Source organism: Cinclus cinclus, chromosome 9 (genome assembly GCF_963662255.1).
Source record: "Cinclus cinclus chromosome 9, bCinCin1.1, whole genome shotgun sequence".
Lineage (NCBI taxonomy): Eukaryota > Metazoa > Chordata > Aves > Passeriformes > Cinclidae > Cinclus > Cinclus cinclus.
In genome coordinates, this window is record NC_085054.1 from 16,071,665 (window position 1) to 16,089,639 (window position 17,975).

The window sequence follows — 17,975 nt, forward strand, 5'->3', positions numbered from 1 at the left end:
TCTTTGCAGTCATTATTCTCTTTTTGCAATCAGAAATATCATATGAAAGTATAAAACAGACAGTCAGCTGTGACTGTTAAGACCTCAGATCCTCAACTTTGGAAACTGCCTTCATACTTACGTTCTATTTTGTGTCAGGCTTCTCTGGTGCAGATGGAGTTGGGTTCATTTTGGGAATGCTAGGCAAACCAGTATTGTAACTGTCATTAAAGAGTCACCAATCATTTAGGCATACAATAAGGACCCACTTTCAAAAAGCAAGCACCAAAGGAAATGATGGAACTGTTGACAGGTGCACATATTTTAATGGCAAAGAGCATTTGAAGTAATTGAATCTTTTTAATAAAGGAGGATGAATTCATAAATTCATCATTTCATTCAGAGTAGCATCCACCATGAATTTTCAAACATTATTTTAACAATATTTTAAAATTAAGTACAAAAACTCAAAAATTAATTATTTTATTCCTTTCCATGAAGTAGTTCAATAGATTTTATACTTCTATTCCTTCAAATTTGTTTTCCTATTGTAAATTGTTCACCCAAATGGGACCAAAACTACAAAAATAACATTCTTCATTGGTTTGTTTTCCCATTAAAATACTTTTTAAAAAGCATAATTTCAAAAATGAAACCTTTAACTTGTCTTTTGTCTCAAAGAAGCAAGAACAGCTTATCAGCTTTCCTTCTCCAACCCTCTCACGTTTTGTTTTGGATTTTTTTAATTTTTTTTCCCTGAATTTTGATTAACAGCAGCCACTGAAGATAAAATTATGGTTTCCAGCACCATTAGTTTCAGTGAGCCAGAAACACTGAAAATCAGAGTTTAGGGCTCTGAGCTCCTGCTGTGTTTCCTGAGCTGCCACGCAGCAGTGGCACTGCAGCTCCCACAGGCAGCAGGGTGGAGCTGATTCACAGGGCTGCATTCTGGCAGTGCTGGACAGAAAGCGATGCCAGCAGCCCCATGAACCCACATCACCCCCTGCAAGATTGGCCTGGACTTCACTGCCAGGTATGGCTGGTAAAAGCCTTAGGGTGAAATAAAAACAAACAAACAAACAAACAAAAAACCCAACAAACAAACAAACAAAAAAAACCCACCACCACCACACAAAAAAAAAAGAACAACAAAAACAAAGCAAGAACAACAAAAAACCAAAAACAGTGTAAAAGATGTCACAGATGTTACAGGGCTATTGCTGGTAACTGGCTACACCACAACGACCAAACAAGAAGAATGCCTCCAAGGTCCCAGATTTAGTAAGGGAAACCATATCAGAAATACCTGCTTTACTTGGTCACAAAGGATGTCTTTTATTGCCCTTTTTTTTCCCCAGAATCACTTGTAAGTTATAACACTGGATAGACCCTATGCTGACATTCTTAGTCAGTGAGGATTTTTTTAAAGGCTACTGCTGTGTTTCACAAAGAAATTTAAAATCCTCCCAGAGCTAAATGCCAAAAGTGATGCAGCCTGAGAGCCCCATTCCTTAGAGCAAGAGCAGCTTCTTTAAGTAAGTGCTGTCTGTGGTGTTGCCTTTCTGCTAGGATGGGCTGTGCTGGTGCATGCACTGTACTCACAGAGTTCAATACATCCAGCTCCCAGCCCCTTCTCAACCTCTGTTAAACACATATAACCAAATTTCTCCCTCAGGTATCTCTTTCAGTCAAGTATCTCAAGCTGAACTAGCTTTTCAGATCAGCAGCTCATCACATCAGAACATTTGTTTACAGCACTGCTTTACTCACTATTCATAATGCCCATCTTTTCCTTTAATTCTCACTTTTCTTCTTCCCAGGTACTTAGGAAATCATTTGTAAAATGTTGATCAGTATATTCACAGAATAAACACTTTACCCCCAGTTATAGTAATATCACCTACGAGTGTTTTCATATTTTCTTCAATACAAACATTCATAAGCTCAAAAAATCAAAACTATGGCTCTGAAATGGATACATCCCATGTTTTTTTCAAGCCATAGACTACCCCCCATCCCCCGCACCCCAGAAATAACCTAGCAAATCTATAAATATTTGCTTTGATTGGTCATGATTCAAGCTATAGATCCATGATTCAGGCTTCAGTGCCAGAAAAGCATCATCAGATTTTAACATAATTTTAATAAAACCGTTCTTTGACCATTTTTGTATAAAAACCTTTTGGAATCTCATTTCCTAATTTCTGTTTCAAGACGCTTATGGTTGGTCAGTGCATGCAAGTGCTCTCTGTTACTCCATAGTCAGATCTGGAAGGGCCAGGGTTGCTCTTAGTTTGGGTCTGCCGTTGAAAATTCAGCCTTGATTCAATATGCTTCACAGGCCTGAAAGCTTTTAAATATGAGCAACTGCATCACTGTTCAGTTCTCTGAACTACCTCAAACCTGTTAATCCAACTGTTTCAATCGCAGTTCTTAAACCAGAGGTGATTTTTTTCCCCTGCCATAGCTGAAATCTGTAAGAGAACATGGATAACTAAGCACAAATATTTCCAAGGTCAAACTTCCATTTTTTTCCAACATAAGACCTTTTTTGTCCAGTGTTCCACAGACTGTCCCTTACTGTATTGATATCTGGCTTCCAGTCTTCCTTTTGCCCTGTGCAGGTCACCTGCAGTCTCCATGGCAGCCTTTGCTAAGCACAGGCTCCCTGTTCTACTGTGGAGCTGCTCAGCAGATGAGCCTTTAGTTCTACTTTGGCTAAAAAAGGAAAGGCCATTCTTTGTACAAAGCCTTGAACTCCTGCAAATAACCCTCAGGGAACACTCTCCAGTGGTGAATGAACCTGCTATTCACCCAGTAGCATGCACCTCTTACCCCATATTTAAAATCCTGCTTGCTGTCGGACCCAGTGTAAAGGCTACAGTGACACTGTTCAGTTTTGCTGCTGGGAAGACCAGGCAAGGTAAACCTCTCTCTGCTGCACCCAGCAACCCATTAATAATATAGATACCACCAAAAATGTTAAGTTCCAAACAAAAAGTGATTCTTTTTTTCCCCTCAGAGGACTCTTTTCAGATTTAACGGACACCAAGATAATCTTCCTTGAAAAACAGAAGCAAACCTTAAAATTCCCAATATTTTGCTCCAACTGTATTCCCAATTACTTTGGAAATTGATTTCATTGTATGAAATGTAAGCTAGGGATTCAGAATTTGAGCTGTACTAGTTATGATTACCAAAATGAATCCTGTAGTATTCTTGCTCCAAGATTAGATTCTCATAATGTAATAAAAGCAGCTGATGATTTTCAATTTCTCAGAGGGATAGAACATTTTATATGATATAATAAATAAAATACATTAAAGGGACCTAAAGAACTTTAATTCTTGATTTCATTGAGAGGTTCTGACATTGTCCACTCCCAGCTAAAATATAGCAGCAATGTGTCGCTTTTATAATCTCTAAAAATTAGAAAGTCATGAAAAAATGTAGACAGAATACTTGCAGCAACATAATTTCAGATTAATTTAATAATTTTGTAATTCTTTGCACCTTAGACAAAAAGAGTAATAATAACCCCTACAGTGATGATCATTACTGTATTCAGAGGTGAGAACTCATGTGCTGGTTAGACTGGAGAGGCCCCAGGAAGAGCTGGGGATTCTGCCAGGATATTCAACCAGCCATAGACTGACCTTGGGAAAACACAGATACACCAAATGCTGAGCAGGCCAAATTAAGCATCCCAACAAAATGCTCCATAGTTCTTGGAGGCAGATCAGAGACGACTCTTTCAATCTCTGCTTGTGTAACTCAGGCTTGACAGATCTGCTCTTATAGGTTTGGAGTAATAAGCAATGGACAAAATATTTTTCTAAATAAAAAATAAAGCAATACACAATGACAGGTTTCTTATTTCAACATCAGAGGGATTAGTACAGCAATGAACTCAAGGAATAATCATCATCATTCTCACCCTTAAAATACAATTGTCTTGTTAAATGCCAGAAAATGTACTCTCAAAACCTGGATTGTGACAGCTATGCTCTTGACAGAATAATGCAGTCTCTGCTGTGACGTGCCTGGATAACAGACGGCTTATTTTCTCCTTTTTAAAATATGTACATACTCATCTGATAAAGAATATGCTATTTCTATAGGCAGAATTAAAATGTATTTTATCGCAGGGTCATGTAAATGGATGTTCAGGAGAGATACTCCCATTTCACCTGGTTCTTAGACAATCTCCTACCATCCAAGCTAAGGCTCCCACCGGGCAAAGCAGGAAAGGTCGTGTCAAGCCATCCTCCCCTGTCACTTCCCTGCTGTGGCTGGAAGGTGGCTGTGACAATCCCAGACCCCAGATGAGCGCTGGTACAGGGTCACCTGCCAGCCCTGCTGCCACAGGAAAGCAGCCACAGAGACCCAGACCATTGTAAGAGTAGTGTTGGAGGGACAGGAGTAATCAAAGAGGTGAAGGATGCTGTGCAGAGTTCAGTATTTTGGTCTTGCTGAAAAGTCCACGTGTCCCTCAAGGGATGGTCACACCTTGACTTCAAACAGGACTGAGTGAGTCCCCCACATGCTCCCTTCTGCAGGGAAGTCCCAAAGAGGAATATTCAACATATTATTTTTAAGGAAATCTCAGGCAAAGGGATTTTTTTTTTTAAATGAACACCACTAAAGGGAAAGCATTAATAACACAGTAACTTATTACAAAATAAACAATGAAAATTCATACTCCAAAAGCATGGTGTGAACAAAAATATGCAGGAACACCAAGTACAGTACTGAAGGTTTGATAAGAGTATTAAATGTATTTTCTGTACTCAAAGAAAACGAGTGTGTTTAAACACACATAGAAAAAAATCTGTTCTGAGTACCTCAGACAGGAGAACTGGCTACTCAGGATATGCTAACTGCACTACCAAACTCACTAGTAGGCATCTGGCAGACTGAAATTCCCAAAACCTCATTTGCCCAGCCAGCAAACTGTACACATCTCCTTACCTTGGAACACAGGAGAATTACCAAACTCCCAGCTGGCATTTTAAGATGCAGCTCCAGTACTGCTAACAATCTGACTGAAGCTATATTAAGTTTTTCAGATAAAAAATGATATATGCAGTAAGCATATTAATATTAAAAAATACACATTCAAAGCCTGAAGTTATGTCAAGTTTATGCCATATCAATGACTATATGACATTTTCATTATTGGATGACTCTCCTCCACCAATTACCTAGGCCAGTAAGACATATGCCTGTATGTGTGAGATAGATCACACACCAAAGCAAATACCTAGAATTAAATTACATTCTGTTAATTATCACCTTGCAAAGCTTTGGGACATGTTGACAACCCCGGAAAATGAGGAATAAAATCATTATTTTATATTTCTCAAGATCTTTTATATCAATGTTCAGCACTCTTTGGAATTAAAAAAAATCATGCAAGACTAAAAACCACCTGAAAACTATCATAAATAAAACTGATAGAAATACAGAAGGGCAAGGTGAGTCTTTCTATGAGACTAGGATAACTCACAGAAAGATAAGATTACTAATCATTATCTTGCAATTCAGTTATAACATTCTGTATCTCAGGGCCATTTTACACTGGTCTACTGCTCTCACTATCAGATGATAATTACAGGAATTAATAATATGAGAGGAATGACTATGCAACTTTTCAACTACGCACTTTCAATTAATGCATATATTAATTTATATAGATAGATATAGACATAGATATAACTATAGATAGATATAAATTAAGCACAGTAATTCACTTATCTAGATTTCCCTCTACCTCTCTTCCCACCTGTAATTCTGACCTACCTTCAGTTGCCTATTCTATGTCTAAGATGGGACAGCCTCCCTCTACAGATGACAGATCTCAGAGGTGCTCCACGACCTTACAATGGACGCCTTATCTCACAGTGAGATTAGTTAAGTTCTGAAAGCAGCTCACACTCCTTTTTATACATAGAGAGAGACCAGACCACTATCTTAACTTGGATATCACAGTACCAGACGACAAAAGACAGATTAGCTGAATCCCACCTAGCCTTTTCCCCACACTGTGTACTAACATCAGTGTTTGTATCTGAAGGAGGAAAAGAGAAAATGAACATTACATTATTATCTGGTTTGTTATGTTCACACAAGTGATTACATAATGGATTCTCTCTTATCTGGATTTTATCAGACTACTCCAATGTCTGACAGACCAGCAGGCTACCCACCACACTAGAGAAATTGGGAAAGCATCTGTTTCCTAAAGGCTTCAGCTGAGCTCATCTTCCAACCTATCTAAATGCAAGCTATGTGAAGCACATTTAAAAGATAAAGCAAAAAGCAAAACCATACATTTTAGAGATTGAAATGTGATTGTATCCTCAAAGCATGGTCTTAGCTACAGATAAGCTCAAGTAGCACTAAGTTTTAAAAGAAAGAGCCCACACAATTTCAGTAGATGATATAGATCACACACCTTTTAATATATCTGCAAATAGGATCCTGTTTCCAACAGTGGTGGAGAAAACTAGGGCACAACAAAACTCTTACACAGTCAAATGCAAATTGCCAACAGTTGGCTTTATATCCTACAGGGTTATTCCATGACTCCTGGTTTCCCCAAACTACGGGCAGTGAAATGGACGTCTGGAAACAGCACCAGTTCTATGCTTATCATGAAATTGTACATCCACATGCACTTGTGAGAGCAAGGCAGAGAAAATGCTTTGGGGTTTCACAGCTACAGAGAGTACAGAGATGGAAACACAAGTGCTTGTCAGTGCTGTGACTAGCCAGGGAGAAGATGTGAATTGCACCAGAAGATGTAATGATTAGAGGTAAATCCAAAAGGGGGAAAAAATCCAGCCAAAACAAACCACAATGAAAGACTTGGAAGGCATTGATAACATTCCATGTGGCAGCTAGCAAAGGCGCATTAACTGTTACGAAACAAAGACATGCTTATGCATCAGGTAATAAGCTTTGCAAGAAACTACCTGTTAGAAAACACTGAGACTAGTGAAATGCAGAAAACATACACAGGTTTTAGCAAGATTTTACTTGCATTTACAGTTAAGTTCAGAGAAGAGAAGAATGGAAGCAGGACCATATGACAGTTCAGTGTGAAACTTTCTTAGCACAAAATAAGGCTTTAATGGGACAGGACCACACCCTTTTTCAGTAGTGGACCCTCATCTGGACAAGGCAGATTGCCAAACTTCCTGTGACAATTTAGGAGCTTTCAGGATCAGAAGGGGTTTGGATTGAACAGGAGGATACCTGAGGTGTGCATGCAAGTAGCTGCCTATAATAAAATTATGGAAAGGCCATGTCTAGAGCCAGGCAGTTCATTCCATGTATCTTCACATGCACACTTTTGCTTCATCCACACATCTTGAATTTCAACTACCCATTTTCAGACATGCCAAACACAATTTTGTCCCACATATCTGATATGCTCTTGCAAATACTGTCCCAGCTGTGTCTTCTATCAACTTACTGTTCTTTTCTGACACTAATTCCCTTATGTTGCATCAAATGCAAACTATTTATCTTTGCTTTTCATGGCACATTTCCAACCTCTTTACCTGTCATGGCTCTGACATTTGCCTTGTCAAAAATGTCAAACTTCTCTGTCCATAGCCTTAAAGTTTTCAAACAAGCACATTATTGCTTTCTCCCATGCCACTCCATGTCTGCAAGCACTCATTTCTTCCTCTTTTTAATCTCTACCTTGTGACTATTTTGGTATAAGAAAGCCTAGAACTAATTATGCACCTGGCAGACTGAAAATGCCACCTGTGATGCTGATGAAGCCTTTCTGGCATTCCATCACCTGTGCCAGCATGTTTTTATGCCCTCAGAAACTTAACTGCAAACTCTTTGGAGAAGAGATAGTATGTATTGTTAGCTGTTCCTCACAGCAGGATCCAGTGCGGCCTGTGAAGATTTGGAACTAAAAACAAGACTGCTTATGTGCCAACCATAAAATGTATTTCAACATTTTGCATTTGATGACATGATGTTAGGGAAAATTTCTCTCAAGATTTCCATTCTTAAAATGGCAAGATCTCCCAGTCTGAGGTGGTAAGACATAAACCAATTAAATCTGGCTTGCAGATGCATGCCATGCAGTTCTTCCTAAAAGCATGTCAAAGAATGGGTCTGTTTATGGTTTTCAACCAGTGGGCACGCACCTCTTACCACACCAAAACAAGACAAAGCCTATGGTTCATGTAACTCAGACAAAAAAGAAATCCAGGCAACACTGAAACAATTCACATTGTTTTGCTTGCAGTAGATTGTCAGCTAAATCTTTCCCTTGCTGCTGCATGGATTTGGGTCTGAAGGGCAGTTTAATAAAAGAAATAGCCTCTACAAAGTGGTATAAGCTCAATTTCAGGACTGTCAGCATCACTGTTCTAGAAAAATAAAAATCTCTTGAGGTTGTGTTTCAAACCATACAAAATTAGATGTTTTGCTTTGATAGAACTACACTGAATTACATGATTAGAGAGTTTCCTGTACATTGAGGGTATTCTGGAGTTATGCTGAGATCACATCTGTGCCTTTCATATACCTGCTAAAAGTTACTCCTCAACATCAACCACTATCAGCTAAAAGTGATAACACCTCTTGTTCTGCAAGTTTCTTATCAACAGTCTGCATTTGCCCACTGGCTTTGAATTGGTTTCACTGCATATTTCAAGTAGATGAATGCATTTCTCCAGACTAATGTTGTTTATCAGCACTGCTTGGCTTACAGAGTAGCTGGCTCCACAATCTAGCTGGAATCAAATTAGCTGTTGATAAATCAGTTGTAAATAAGTTAAGCAGGTGAATAGCTGTACATCACAGGTGTGCACAGCTTAACACAAGAGCTTCCTGAGAAAATTTTCAAAGTAATTTCGCATCAGTGAACCTTAAATAACTGCAGCTATGTATGTGTCTTTGAAGTGCAGACATGAGTTGACAGAAGCAGGAGGCTTCACCAGCTCCATGGAAGTGTTTGTGGGGAAAACTAGTCATGAACCAGTTCTCTGTGGTAATGAGATGGTCTCCTTTGGACAAAAGCCACACTGAGCTGGCACAGACATAATGTGCCTCAGACCCCAAGCTAATACAACAGCACACACGTAGCCCAGAGCTGAGTGTCCCTAATCACCTTTGACAGTCAATAGTCACAATTCTCTTCCATCCCCAAGGAGCCTCTTCTCACCACCTGATTTTGGCCACCTAGTTCTGTACCAGTCATCAGCTGGTGTAAATACTCTGCTATGGCCTTACAAGCTTTGAAGAGTTGTGATGCCTTTTGGAACAACAAAAACAATGGACAGAAAGTAAGCCCTCTTTTTTAGAACTGTAAAGTCAGCATTTTCCTTCCCTCTCTTCATCTGGCTTGGCATAATTTCCACACAAAGCCTTTGGCTTCCTTTGTGTTTACAATGTAGAATTCAGGTGGCAAATCTATGAACAGATCTCTCAGCAGACTCTCTTGTCAGCTGCATACCCCACAAATGCTTTCACTGTTAACTAGCAAACCATTAAAGTCTCCAAAATGACAGTATGGTTGCCAATATTCTCAGCTTCAAACCACTAAGTACCTTTTCTTTTCTTCTGATTTTAGTTTTACAGAGAAAAAAAAAAAATCCATCTCATCAATGTCATCCTATCTGCGGTCCAAGTGCTCATCAAGCATCCAGAGTGGTTACAGTTGTATTCCTGGAACTGTTATTCTTACTGGCTTTTTTCTCCTTACTTCCTTTGTTAGAACTGGAAGTTTACCTTCATTTACTATTACCCCTTTTTGTCAGCTGAATGAAGAGGTTTTATTTTGGCTTTTTCTCTCTATCTTTTACCAGAATCAAATGATTTTGTGCCTCTACTGTTTGATGAGATTTTTTTTTTTAACCTTTAAAACGCCTTAATATTCCTTTTGCTGCGGATTTCAGTAACTGAATGTTTCTGTATTCTGGTTAATAGCAGCAGCCTGAAAAACAGTTCAGCAAAATTTCACAATCATATACTTTCAGAAATTGGGTTCCTGCAATACAAACTTTCATATGATCTAACAACAAAGTCCAGGGTGGTAAAATTGACTTAAAGCACCAAACACAGACTAAAATCAGCCCAGCTAAATTCTACTTAATGTCTAATGACCACTGTGATCATGATGTGGACGTGACACAAATTAAAACTGCACGTGGGTTTACTTACAGTTGTGACAGGTGGCTCCCATGTAGCCTGTATTGTTACAATCGCAGTAAAAAGTGGTCCAGGACTGGGAGCATTTTCCTCCATGTTCACAGTAGTTGGGTAAACATCTAAATTGAGACAGTTTTAAAAGTGTAATTAATTATAAATATTACTGCAAAAATAATGTGCTGAGGGAAAAAAAAAAAACAACAAAAAAACAAAAGCAAAAACAACAGAACTGTCTCAACTCCTCATTAAGGCAAGAATTTCCTAGGGTTGAATTGCTGTGTAATGAAATAATTATTTCTTTCTCTGTGATTCATGTCCAAGCACTGAAGAAAACAACATTTAAACGATTCAGAAGATAGGTAAAGATCACTCTAAATAAAAACATTCCATTTTTTAGCAACTAAAATGTCATGAACTTTCTGACCATAGAGCAAGACAAGTAGAAAGTGAAAATGCTATTGAAATCCTGTTCCAAAGGAGAATCCGCTGTTCTCAGATTAAACGGGCACCACTGTTATCAAAATTAGGCTGAGTTACATTTGTGGTAACACTAACAGCATGCAAATCTTTGAAGTGACAGGAAAAATATGCTTCAATTATGAGTTCTGTACTCTCTTATTTTCTTCATTTTAGTTGGTGTGCCTCTGAAGTATTATTGTGAAACAAATTATTAAAAGAAGAAAGAGGCACAACAGCATGCAGCTCAGGAAATGAACAGAAATAAAAGCTGTGGGAGATAAATTCAATCTCCAGGACAAGAAATGAATGCTGATCTGAACTCCCCTGGTATAAACGCAGCCAGTGCAATGGAGTTACACCAGCTTAAATGGAAACAGATTGTTCTCATATTTGCCTTTTTTTAATTTTATTGTTTTCCCTCTTACTTTATATTAATCTCTTTTACACTGTATGTGTGACTTCTGAAAAATAAGTAACTTGTTTATACTGCTGATTCAATTGTGATGGGTGGGTGGAGAGGAAACAGGCAATCAATTTATCCTTTACACTACAGAACTCCATTAGGATTTGCTTTGCTGTAATTTGAGCTTCAAAACTCTTTCAGTGCCCAGATCTTTCCAAGGTGTTAGTGTGAAATTACTGATGCTACCTTGATTTTTTTTCTGGCTGAACACGTGGTTTTATTGCAGTTCATCTCATCCTTAGGAAATGTTTTTGCATTTAAGTATGTATATAGCCCTCAGCAGTGGTTCTCAATCTGTTTCTTCTGGATTACTTACAACTAACACCCATTCCATGCATGCCAGCAGAAAATCTGTATGTCACTAACAGCCATGTTCACCAGCCCTCTGAGCCTCATCAGCCAAGTTTTCATCCATTTACTTGAGTCCAAGGCTATTTGGAGCTGCCAAACCTTGAGAACCCAAAGGAACCTGTTTATGTGCCCAGAGGCCTTTCAGAAGAACCTCTTGTCCTCAATATGCTCCATGCTCATTCATACAAACTTACATCTATTCACCTCTATCAGTATAGTAGGACCCACAGCTGGTCTGTGGGTTACAGAGGGTCAATGAATGAGGCTTGTTTTGAGAAGTATTCTTTGACCAAGGCTGTTGTCATGGAGACCAGGAAGAGAAGAAGGAGAAAAGAAGATAACTAGGGGAAAAAACCCCTCCAGTTGTGGAAAGTATTTTTAGAAAGGCCCTGGGAAGAACAGAGGTGGAGAATTTCCCACAAATGATTGTTATGTTGACTAATTGCTACCAGCGAGGAAAGTGTAAACTGTGTGGAGGGTATAAAAGAGTGTGCTGCTGTAATAAACAGGTATTAGCTTTCTGAAATGTTGTGTGCCCTTTCATATGTCATGCCTGCCCTTACAGAGACATATCAGTAAGTCCAAGATTCATTCCAGAGCACAGGTTCACTCGATCACTCTTTATACAATTATACATAAAATAATAAAGGTCGCATAAAAATATTAACATGAAAGCTTAATTATTTTATTAATGCTTGCTCAATTACTGCAGTAATTATTTAAATACTAAAGAAATAAGGAATTTAAGCAGAAAGTATGCTATTTATAACTACCTGTAACATTTTTTCAAACATTTCTATAATATATTGGTCTTATAAAAATCATTGCCAAGTCTTTTATTAGGCATTGAGCTCAAATACAAAATGAGGACAGAATATGAGAATTACATTCCCAGTTTTGTAGCTCTCCAGGAAGCTCTTTCCACTGCTGTGGGAAAATGTCTTGTTTCCAAAACAGGGAACAAAGGGCAAGGCCAAAACCGCTGGGTTTGCACTACCCATCGTAAGGCAGGAATTCTGAGAAGGGATGAGATGCTGGCTTTTAATGACATGCTGGACAATCATCTATCAGTCCAACAGCCTGCTGGTGCAGTGAGAACCCAGCCAGCTCCTGTGCCATCACACCTACTCTTGGCAATACTGAAATGAGATTTAAAGCTTTGGGTCGATGCTGAAAAGAGCAGGAGCAGCCTTCTGGGATGGTACAAACAGGACTGTGTGGTGTACCCTGCACTCTGCTGTGCCCTGCAGGACCCTGCCAGCCACCTGAACCAGCAGCTCCATCCCAGAGGCAAAGCACAGGGCTACAAGAGCTCAGTGGTGGCACAGGTGATTTCACCTGGGGGAGCACATTTACTCATATTTGTACTTCACGGGTGCCCTCAGCACCCTGCCTTTAATTCCACTTGCTATTTAGTGATAAACACTCCTTTATGTCACCTGTACAGCAGCAGTTCTATTCACATCACAGGGAGGCTGGTGAGAAGAAACGCATGATGTTACTAGTGCTCTTTGGAGAGAGAAAAAGAGTAGTGCTGTGTTAGTATCATAAATTACATCATCAGTGTAATGGAAAAATATGATTTCTGCCTACTTTCAACTACTTTTTATTAATTAACCCAATGCAGTAGAGCTAATTACTAACCATTTGTAGCTTGCCAAAGGCCTGCATTAGAGGCTTACCCACATCTATTCCCTTAAACCAGTTTTCTTCTAAAGAATTAATAAAGATGAAGGTCACTTCTTTTTTCTACTTGTCTTACGAATGCAAACACTTTTTCTTCTCCCAACAATGCACAAAATGCAAGTCAAACTAACCATGTCAGCTTTTAATGATATTCATAAATTCAGAATTAAATCTTTTTTATTCCTTAGTCTATTTGCTTTAATTAGCACCAACTGCATTTATCTTGTTTTTGGTCAGATAAACTAACCCTTCTAAGAGCTTATGAAACAAATTTCTTTGCAACTTTAATAATTACCATAATCCCATTCTAGCTCAGCAGTTGTCTCTTCATTAGAAGCAAAATTTTTCCTAAGTGTGAAAGAACTCAAAATTAAGAAATAGCTATAATTAAAATTAATCAAGGCATGGATAAGTCACAGATTGTTCCATTTGTGAACTGTCTTAGATCCTCATGTTGAAGGATTTAAACACATGTAATTTAAAATATAAATTAATATTTGCATTCCAGTAGGGAAAAAAAATTAAAAAACACTTTTAGCAAAAAATGCAATGGTATTACAGAACATTTCATGGACAAAAATTTGTATCAGGCAGCTCCTGACCTATTTGTAATTGAAATGAACAAACAGCTAAACACAATTTTTCCAAGTAACATAAATGAGACACTTGAAAATTTAAGGATTTGCCTATGAAAGTAAAAAAAAAATAAAAAAATAAAATGCACATCTTAGCTATCGAAGTGAGCAATGTTCAGAGCCTGCACAAAAGCCTTCACTGTCCTTGGGTGAAACATTCACTTCCAAAACCATATCTGTGCTTCCTTTGAAATCAAAGGACAAACTGCGCAGACATTAGGGGGGAGAAATGTGGGCCTTTGATGGGAATGATGAAGAAATAACAATGGCAAAACTACTTGAGTGGGAAGGCTGAAGGAGCTCTACACATTTGATGTTACACTTGATTGGAAACAAACCCAGTGTACTTTCAATAAGCACCTCTGAGATTCTTATAGTCAGCACAGTATATCCAGCACTATACTCTTCCTAAGAGGAGGGAAAGGGAACTATCACAGAGAAAAAAAGGTGAACACCCCCTAAATATCAAGACTGTAAATACATGTAATTTTTAGATGAGCACTAAGTCCCTAAAACTCAATAATGCTGTAATAAAAAAATAGATGAAATTTTGGGAGATTATCTATCAATAAAGCATTGTCTTAAATATTGTGTCAAATTCATTTTGTTTCAGTATGTTTTTCTATTTACAGCCAGCACTATTTCATTTTTAATTAATAAAATTCAACATTAAAAGAGATTACTTCATACAGTGGTCATATATGTCTGATGACACTCATGGTGTTGCTGTAACAGACTATATTTTGCTTTAGTAAAATGGTGTCTTTCCACTAAACTCAATAGATTGAGGCCAATTGCAACAGCATTGATTTTAGCCCTGCTGTGCTGAGCTGTAAATCTGGGAAATTCCTTGCCAAAGGTAATTTTTGATACAAGAAATGGCTTCAAGGGGAGACCAGACAATCATTTTTAAGAGAAATTTAGCAGTGCTACCAGCTAGATAGTGTATAGCAACTTCAGAGGTTTACCAAGGGGAAAACTAATGAAGATCTGAGAGCATCAGAAAAAAAAAAACCTGCAAAAGTACATTCCACTCTTATTTTCCCCTGGATGTCCTTTTTGTGGTAAAATAGTGGGGTAGGTGTCCTCAACTAAAGGAAGAAAAAAGAGCTACCAGAACCAGAGGAAGAGAGAAAAAGTGTGTAAAAGAAATATTACAATGGGCTACAAAAGAATTAACACTCTTCAGACCTCTGGTTTTCCTCAGCAGACATTTCCTCCTAATCACCACATATTCCAAATTCTCTTTCCTCTCGCAACTCTAGAAAACCGATCAACAACTTACTAAAAAGTCTTGTGGCATTCTTTATTTTTTATTCCTTTAAGTCATCTATGTTTTCTTTCCTTAATTTATTATGTGATGAGAACTCATGGAGTACAAAGAGAACAAGATTAATGTAAACAGACAACTCCTCTTTTCCGTGATGGAAATCATCTGGTCTATTCTACTGAATTGATGTAAAAAACAAACCAACAAACAAATAAAGGAAACCAAACCAAAATAAAACCTCAATAGTTTATAATAAATGTAGGTTTTTCTTCTTTGTAAAATTTGCAAAAGTTAATGAAAGGACTTTTAAAATATATTATTTCCACTGTTGGTCACCTTGGTTCTCAGACCCTGCACTTGCATACCACTGCGAGACCAACATTTAAAAGATCTGAGCACTGATGCCAACAGCCCTCGGGCATGTGAGTAGCACAGAACTGTGGAGGAGGTTGTGCTGGGACTGGCACTAGGGAAGGAAAAGCCTGTTGTCTGTGCCTTAGATGAAAGGCATTCTTTTAAGGTTTGATTGCTTTGTTGTTAGAATACCTACATTTTTAATATAGGTAAATGTGCTGACAGTTTGGCTTAGCATCAGCAGAAAGGATTTTATATAAATAAATCTGAAAAAGAAAAAAGGGAAACAAATAAACCATCCTGTACAGACAGCTGTTCCATTTAGAATTCATCATTTTACAAAGCAAAAGCAGAAAAGCCATCTGCAAAAATCAAACAAACAAAGAAAGATATGATATTATATTCTACTTGCATCCCCATATCTGGCCTTTAATTTACCATGGCATTGCACGTGCCATGGATTTTTACTCTAAAGGAACAGCAGCGGGGGTGAATGCTGTTCAGGTTCCCCCCAAACTCAATTCCACACTCAAGTGGGATTTCAAAAGCTAATAAATTAGCCCCTTACCTACTTTCAAACTGCATTTTTTCTCCACAGGGGTCTCATTCAGGACAAATCCCCTCTCCCACCCTAGTGAGAAGTCCCTATACTCACAAGGACAAAGCTAACTTTCTCCAATTTCAGCATCTTTCCACATGCAGAAGTCACTGCAGTTATACGAAGACATTCACCCTGCTCAAGCCAATTTTTTACCCACCCTCGACAGGATTTACTGAATGATACTGATGAAGCTGAAGCATCTGGCCTTTATTTTGCTCTAAAACAGCATTTATACAGAATAGTGAACACTTCATGGCCCTGGATTGTAATTTTCTGCAGCTGGTATTGCACGTATGAAACAAGGAGAGGGAAAACACAGTCAAGGAAGGGAAAGCAGAACCAGTTTATGACATTATCCAAATAATCCTAACATTCCTTTTCATTCTCATTAAAGAAACACAAAGCCTAGAAAACTGCACCCTTCTCACAGACACCATTTTCCACTGTGACTGCCTACTTTTTCCTGGGAATTTGCTTTGTACAAATATTGTTTTGTTGCCTATCACAGAGCAAGAGCATCTGACAATGTGCAGATCACATCCCAGACCAAGACCAGGAAACTGTGCTACACTGTTTTATTGCACTTCATTTTCAGTCACCCCTTAAGCTATTGGAGAGAAGCTCTGCCATTACCTGTATTATTCAGCTGCTTTAAACACTAGAATAGATATGAGGAGATGAGGGGATGCTCCTCAGAATAATAGGGATTTTAATTCCAACACTCAGGCTTTGGATGCCTGTTGGTTTTCATTTTTAAAATTTCTGCTTTTCTGCATCCTATCCTTCCAGCTTCAAACCTGTGTGGTATTGAGAGGATTCCAAGATCACACTTCAAAATTACACTACAAGGGTGTAATTCCAGTAATTTAGTTCCGTTAGTTAGCATGTCTAATTTGTGATATAGGTGCATACTTTAGGGAAGGGCCCAAGAGACCCTTCAACTCTCACAGAATATCATGTTGTCCTCTATTTCTAATATTATTTTCTTCACTGCATAGCGATCATTACAAGGCATTAAGTCATTAAGGCACATTTTTCCCTTTTTCATTTCCCACCATGTAACATTACTTGGATTTAAGATATCTTCCCCATTCCATTTTTGAATCCATTTTCCATTCTCAAACCCCATTCCAGTGTTCTGCTTTGGGTTTAGTACAGAGGAAATAGAAAAAACCCACAATTTCTCTAAGGGCAATATGGTGAGAAATAAAGACACATTTCTAGCAATATCTTAATTTTTGCTGAACAAGCACAAAGCAAAGTGTTTTATAAAGTACCAACCATGAGAAAGGAAAACTTTTTGAAAACTTCTTCCCATTCTCGTTAATTAATATATGAACTAGAAGACATGAAACTTCAGTAGGCCTGAGCTATTTCTCCACTGAATCCTAAAACAGGCAAAAGAGACAAAAGATAAGGAGAAAATTTTCACTCACAGGACTGAGGTCACCTTTTTAAGGTGAAACAAAACATCAGAAGGACTCCTTATCGGGACCACCAGTTACAGATCCCTGTAACTAGCCAGGACAGTCTCTCCTGCAGCATTTAAAGGAGAAAAAAAAAACAAAAAAACAAACAAACAACAAAAAAAAACCCACAAAAAAACCCCAAAAAACCACCAAAAACACTAGATCTGGGTATTCCAGCATCTGAAGGTGTGCAGTCCAAATGCTATGTTTTGGCTGAGGATGAAGACATAGTTGGGCAATTCTCAAAGCAAACTTGGGATTTACACAAAATCAGAAACATTTTGAAAAAGGACATGACATCCCCTAATGTCTTCCTTCAGCTCATTCCAGCTTTGGTCACCATCCAAATTCAAGGAATGTGATGTAAAAACATCCCACTCATTGCTACAAAACCAAGAAGGGAGACCAAAAGAGGATTTCCTGCAAAGAGAAAATAATGCACACTATAAAATAATTGTCATTTCTGCAGAGAAGTCACTAAATAATGAAGATAGAAAAAACTACAGAGAATGAAAAGGATAGA

General features: G+C 38.2%; 1 protein-coding gene across 1 annotated transcript in view; it reads right to left on the reverse strand.

Moving 5' to 3' along the window:
• Window positions 1-17,975, reverse strand: part of CNTNAP5 (contactin associated protein family member 5) — a 200,821-nt gene that overhangs the window by 93,169 nt on the left and 89,677 nt on the right. The window contains exon 11 of the mRNA XM_062498016.1: window positions 10,177-10,283. Within this exon, the coding sequence (XP_062354000.1) occupies window positions 10,177-10,283 (107 nt within the window). The remainder of the gene's footprint in view (window positions 1-10,176; window positions 10,284-17,975) is intronic.